The sequence below is a fragment of the Monopterus albus genome, unplaced genomic scaffold (assembly GCF_001952655.1).
Source record: "Monopterus albus unplaced genomic scaffold, M_albus_1.0 scaffold94.1, whole genome shotgun sequence".
In the NCBI taxonomy this organism is placed as follows: domain Eukaryota; kingdom Metazoa; phylum Chordata; class Actinopteri; order Synbranchiformes; family Synbranchidae; genus Monopterus; species Monopterus albus.
In genome coordinates this window covers 3270767-3276844 of record NW_018127974.1, presented here as the reverse complement: position 1 = coordinate 3276844, position 6078 = coordinate 3270767, and the positions used below count along the sequence as shown (strand labels likewise).

Genomic DNA, 6078 nt, shown 5'->3' with positions numbered 1-6078 from the left:
GATTTTCACAGGTCCATTGTGTTGAAGGGAAACTTTACATTTATTTAAACAAAACAAAACAAGTTGCAAATACATTTCTCACTTAGTCATATCAGAAAAAAAAAGAACTATTTTCAGCCTGTGAAAAACTGTCTTAAATTACATGTGATATGTAAATTTGTGAAGAAACCTTTTTAAAATATGGATAAAATGATGTAGGTTCATGTTATTTAGTAGAAGTTTCTATGAAACACAAATTGCCCAAGCTTATATTTTTGTTTTCATCTCAGTTTCTGAGTCACAGAGAAATAAAGGACACTTATTCAGGCCTGACTATAATATGATATAGTTTATATAAAGCTGTTTTCTATAGGTTGGACTAACATGTGAGGTTTGCGCTCCACAAAGAGATCCGACTATCATGGTCATTTGTCTGTTTTTCCAAGTGTCAGGCAATGAGAAAACCGTCCCACTTGAACACACCCCTTCTCCCATTTAACAAAACATGTAAAACTGAAGGAAATCAGTTTTTTGTCACAAATGCATCGGTGAGACTGAGTTGATCTTACTTTCTTGTGTGCAAAATTAGACTTGATGTTGGGAATTATAGTGAAATTGTGGCTCTTTTTATCCCAAGATTTTTTTTTTTTTTTAACCAGTGACAACTATAAAATTTGCATAGGTGTTACCATTTTTTCACAATTTACAAATTAAATTAACACAGAAATAAAAAAAAAGTCAAAATAACTTAAAAAAACCATTAGTTGCTGCACAGACAATATCAATAAGGATAATACTCTTCTTTCATGGGAGGTCATAGGTCAGAGCCATCTACAAACACACTAGAGCCACATAGAACAATGGAAGGACATTTAGCAAGGTGAACACCTAATTAACTTATTTAACATGCTACGCTGCTTCTATTTTTTACCAAAATGGATCAAAACCTCACAACAGACTGCGAATCCCCTGACACTTAAGGGAGACACTGGTTTTAACAGTTCTTGGAGGCGTTCTTAGAGCGTTTCCTCTTCCTGAGTGTAAATCATCTGCGTTGTTTAACTTGACCAAGCCCCACATGTGCAGAGGGCAAACAGTGAAGTCACAGTGTTTACTGTAGGACTCCACTTAAACACAGGAAACAATGGCAGTGTAGCACAGGACTCCAAGGTAACACTGTAGCACAGTGAGGAGCAGTAAATGAGCTGTCAACACGCTGATCATCCTGCCTGTCTGTGGAAATGTCAGTCACCTAAAACTAAACAGCCTGTCTGCACTCCGGCCAGATACCTAACTTCTTTTCAACCTAGATTATCACAAGTATTGAATTAGAGTCTACTTACTAGACTAATATAAAGCTCTCATGCATAGTTTAAAATCAGTACAGTCATTGCCAGGTGCTATCTGCCCTAAAATGATAGGTTATAAGAGCTACTTAACTAGTGCATGAGGAAATGCAGTCAGTAATCTAAAATATTTAGAAATAAAACAGCCGGGCATGACCCCACAATTACAGATAATCAAGGCCAAATTTACCTGGATATTTGCAAACAGAGTTTGGGCTCTTTTCTTTAGCTTTCCTGATCCAAATCTTATGTTGCACAGACTGTAAAAGCTTTTGAGGCTAATTTGTGATTTAACATGAATAACCTGTCTGTGCCAGATGCTGCCCGTGTGCCACAAGAGAAACACACAAACACCTGCCCGCTCACCCCTCACCTTTCTGGGCCAGATAGCTCATCTGATGCCGCCTGGTGTGCTTTTCCTGGAGCTCCTGGAGGAAGCTGGACCCGGTGTTACTGCGGCCCAAGAAAGCATCTGATCCGGATGCCTCGGTGGAGCTGTCCCAGCTGTCCACATTCCTCCTGCTGCCTCCGCAGTACGTCTCATAAAGCTCCACCAACAGATAGTCCACTATGGAAGTCCTCTGGGCTTTACCTCCATCTTCCTGGAATTCAGAGTCACTATCACCGGCCGTGTTGGTCCTTTGCGTGGCAGTAACGGTGGCAAGCAGAGCTCGGTGCTTGCTGGGGCCCTCCTGCTGTCTGGGAGGTGATGATGTGTCATTTGGTGATACGGCGGGGCTCGTCCACTGCTGAAAGCCGGAGAAATCATCCCGGAGGCAGGCGGCAGCGTTGACGCAAACGTCGCTCTGGTCTTGGGAGCGCACGCCGTCATCACATATGTCAACTTCCAAAAGTTCATTCCTGTTTAATTTGAGCGCCGATGCCATTTCTTCACTGGAACCAAACTCGCCAAAACCAAATCTCTGCTCCTAAAATTGTTTTTCTATGTGGGAGTTGCCATTTTCCTAAACAACATAACTACCTTTGGAAAGTTTTCTTTGAGCGTCTGGAGGAGGATGGAGTTCCTGGAGCATTCCATCCGTCTCCACAGACAGGTAGACAGCCGTCTGACTACTTTTAGTTTCCTTCCTGAAAGTTCCTGGATCGATTTCCTGTTCCCCCCGTAACGCCTGAACAATGGGCCAGTCCACTTTGCTAAACTTCTGAAAAGCTACCCAACTTCTTTAGGTCGCGCGTGAGGTGTAGCAGGTGCCTCGTGGGTTGACCAATTAGAGGAGGAACCAAAAATGTATTGACCAATCCGCTTTCACCAGTGAAGAAAACGCTAGGTAGTTAATCATCTATACATTTATATCAACTATTGCTAATAAAATTTAATATTGAATATAGAAAGTAGCATAACAATAATGAATTAAACATTACCTCTAGACTCAGGCACATTTTATAGGCTACTTTATATTTTGTTTTCAGTTTTATATCTTATTTCTTGTTCATGTATTGTATTTTTGCAATATTGCCCAATAATTTTTCAGTAAAAAAGTGTATATTATACTGGTTGGTTGTTTATAGTTCATCTTGAACATACTATGATATATGCTGGTTGCAATGGGAACACAAAGAATACAATAAAGCAACCCATTTTTCTGTGTAAAGTAATACATTAAAAAACTCAGAAAGAGCATAAGGTGTGAGACTTATTTAGATATTATCTATAGAACCTTGACATCTTTATTTTTTTGTAAAACCTGTTGACCAGTGTGGTTTAGTAGGTACTTTTCATATTTTATGATATATTCTTTAAGGAAATTTTGTTCAAAAGCTTGAGTAACAGTTGATATAGGGAAAACCATACTGTGGTCATTTTGACATTTTACTGTATGACTGTAGCCTATGACCATGGAAACTACTTGCAATGTTATGTTATTGCTTTACAATACTTAATCCCTACAAGTATAAAGTGTAGGTCTTGTTCTGAAGCAAACAAAGTACACTAAATCATGAGATAGTCTATCTGCTATGATGAGATTATATTCTTAGAATTGTGATTGAAATTTTAATTATGATATTATATACACAGAATACTACAATGCTGTAATAAAACATGACGCAAACAACAACAATACCCTCCATTAGACTTTAAAATAACAGTTATTTCCGCACAAAAGGCAGCATGGGGCTTCGCGTCTTCAAATCAGATGACTCGGGCTTCTGTAGCTCAGCACCACGTGACCAGTAAACAAGGAAGTGTCTCAGAAATAAGGTTCTACTCAGCCTGTCTCTCGTTTTCAATCAGATAGACCTCAGTAGCAACACTTCACTAACGTTATAAGACAGGGAGCTGAGGGAAGGGACGGACAGCTTCGGTAGTTTATGACTGAAGTATGAAAATGGGCTCAAATCGCTCCTTTCTGCCGAAGTTATGGAGTTGTCTCCTAATCTGCGTCACTTTGTGGAGCAACCTGAGTAGCGGTGTGTTGGCCAAATTATATCGGAGACCCAACATAGTTTTAATCCTCACCGACGACTTGGACATCGCTATTGGAGGCCTGGTTCGTGAGTTGTATTATTTTAGCTTTATTTAAGTCTTATGCATCGTATTACCTAAAGCATATCTGAGAGTCGTGCAACACATTTTGTAGTACCGTCAAGGGAAAACGAACTTTTGGTCGTAACATGATGTAGTCTGGGCTAATCAAGCTGACAGCTCACATTCCTGGTTGGACTCATTATTTAGACATCTCACAGAGTTAGCAGTCTTATCATTTTTCTCTAGTAAACACGCTTACTGCAGAATTTACCCAGTTACATCCAGTAACACGGTTATTTAAAGGCGTGATTCGAGATACAAACGTGAACACGGTGGTAGCCTATAGCTGAGTTTGAATACCAAAAAAGACACACATTGACTCCAAAATAAACAAACTCAGCACCAACCAACCATTACCTTTTGTTACAGGACAAGGGCCAATACCTTAATGAATCGGTGTAGGTTGTGTGCTAAAATATAAAGTCTTAAAATGCATTTAAATTTTGTCACTGCACCAAATCTGTTTCTTTCAGAATCCAATGAACAAGACGAAAAAACTAATTGGAGATGCAGGGATATCATTCACAAATGCAGTAAGTGTCATATACACTGTTTTCACTCTTTGTTACGTCTTATCAAGAACCATTTAGTGGTTGAGAAAAGCCTTTATTTTTCTTTTTTCTTTTACCTCCCTCAGTTTGTTGCCAGCCCTCTGTGCTGCCCTAGTCGAGCTAGCATCCTGACAGGGAGGTACCCCCACAACCACCACGTCATCAACAACACCTTAGAGGGAAACTGCAGCAGCAAAGCCTGGCAGAAGAGCGATGAAGCCCACACCTTCCCCACTTTGCTTCAGAGCATCGCTGGCTACCAGACCTTCTTTGCTGGGAAATACCTCAACCAGGTAAGGAGCGACAGGACTACTTCTGACTGCAACATGTTGTTTTCTTTTTTTTTTTTCCTGGTGGGGAAACTCCTTAAATAAGCATTATCTGTAACAAAAAGAATAGCTACAGATATACAAATGTAGTCCTCTTTGTCTTCTAATTAGTCAATTAGCAGTTATCTGAAGTATGAAGGGTGCTGAAAATAATTTCCCTTCATGCTTTGGTTATGTTGACATCAGCTAATTGCACATAAAAGGAGCCTGCCTTCTTGTTGTTCAGGAAGCCACTCCTAATGTGTTTACCAGTGTGCAGAGCCATTCAGCTGTTGTCTAAAACAGGGGAGTGATGAAGCAGCAGTGTTTGCACTGCAGTATATCTGTGATCCAGTGCAGTCCTACACTGTATGTGGTTCATATTAGGGCTTTACAACAGCTTTGTTTTACAAGTCACTAACTTTTGTAAGCCTGTTGTCATCATTGCTTTAAACAGTACATGGGAATGAAACCATTCTGTGTCTGTTTTCATCCTGATACATTCAGATCAAGCTGGAATTTAACCATCAGGTGACTGTTAAAGTGAAAGAAGTCACAAGATGTTCTGTCATGAGATTTAATGCCATGATAAAGTCCAGCTGGATATACCCTTGTGATTAACAGATGGTCAAATGGGGAACCAGGACATCTGTTCTTCAGTATGTTTAAAGGGTCACTTCAACTAAATGACGAAAAATACCACTTAACCCTGTTTTTCCACTTTCTTCTTTCCCTCCTCCCTCCCTGCATGTATATGTACCGTCTATCAACCTGTGGTAAAACACCGCAAATACAAACTGTGCTCCCTTCAAAAAGAACCGTGTGCTCGGTGGTAACAGACATTCTTTTGTTTCCATTACCTGTTGCTGTTCATATTTGGAGAAGTGCAAATATTGCACTTAAATTTTAGTTGGAGGTTTGTAAAAAAAAAGAGAGAGAAATATGTATAACTTTAATACAATGTTTTATTTTTATTACAATTGAATTTTTCATTAAAGAAAGGTTACAACAGTGTTGGTCTATGCTGGCAATTACAGTTCTTAGAAAGTAAGAAAATCTGAATCAGCAGGTCAGACAAAAAAAAAATTTGAAATCAGAATTGGCCCACAAAATTACAATAGGTGCGTCTCTGTTGTCTAATAGGTTTGTTGTATGACCAAATACCTCTAAACGTTACGGTATTTCCATCAGACTTAAACTTGAAATCTTGTTGTTGTTTTTTTTTGTTTGTTTTTTTTAAGAGCAGTGTTGACATTTGAATAAAGGCTAAATGTTTTAAGGTCTGTTTGCTGCAGGAGTTACATTTACTTCTTTTCACTTAAAGAAATCAACAAAATTTTCCAAAA

At 39.1% G+C, this 6078-nt stretch overlaps 2 protein-coding genes across 4 annotated transcripts in view; one reads left to right on the top strand and one right to left on the bottom strand.

The window, feature by feature from the left end:
• Nucleotides 1-2456, bottom strand: part of tbc1d30 (TBC1 domain family, member 30) — a gene marked incomplete at its 3' end in the record, with an annotated part of 12967 nt that extends 10511 nt beyond the window's left edge. Inside the window, exon 1 of the mRNA XM_020608583.1 lies at nucleotides 1699-2456. Within this exon, the coding sequence (XP_020464239.1) occupies nucleotides 1699-2212 (514 nt within the window). The remainder of the gene's footprint in view (nucleotides 1-1698) is intronic.
• A 1019-nt stretch (nucleotides 2457-3475) lies between these two features.
• gnsa (glucosamine (N-acetyl)-6-sulfatase a) overlaps nucleotides 3476-6078 on the top strand; it is an 11623-nt gene continuing 9020 nt past the window's right edge. For 2 of the 3 annotated variants that reach the window (XM_020608685.1, XM_020608684.1), the window contains exons 1-3: nucleotides 3477-3835; nucleotides 4347-4406; nucleotides 4511-4717. In XM_020608685.1, coding sequence (XP_020464341.1) covers nucleotides 3668-3835; nucleotides 4347-4406; nucleotides 4511-4717 — 435 coding nt within the window. In that variant the 5' untranslated portion in view covers nucleotides 3477-3667. Of the gene's footprint in view, nucleotides 3836-4346; nucleotides 4407-4510; nucleotides 4718-6078 lie in introns of all 3 variants that reach the window. The other variant, XM_020608686.1, reaches the window with a different exon arrangement.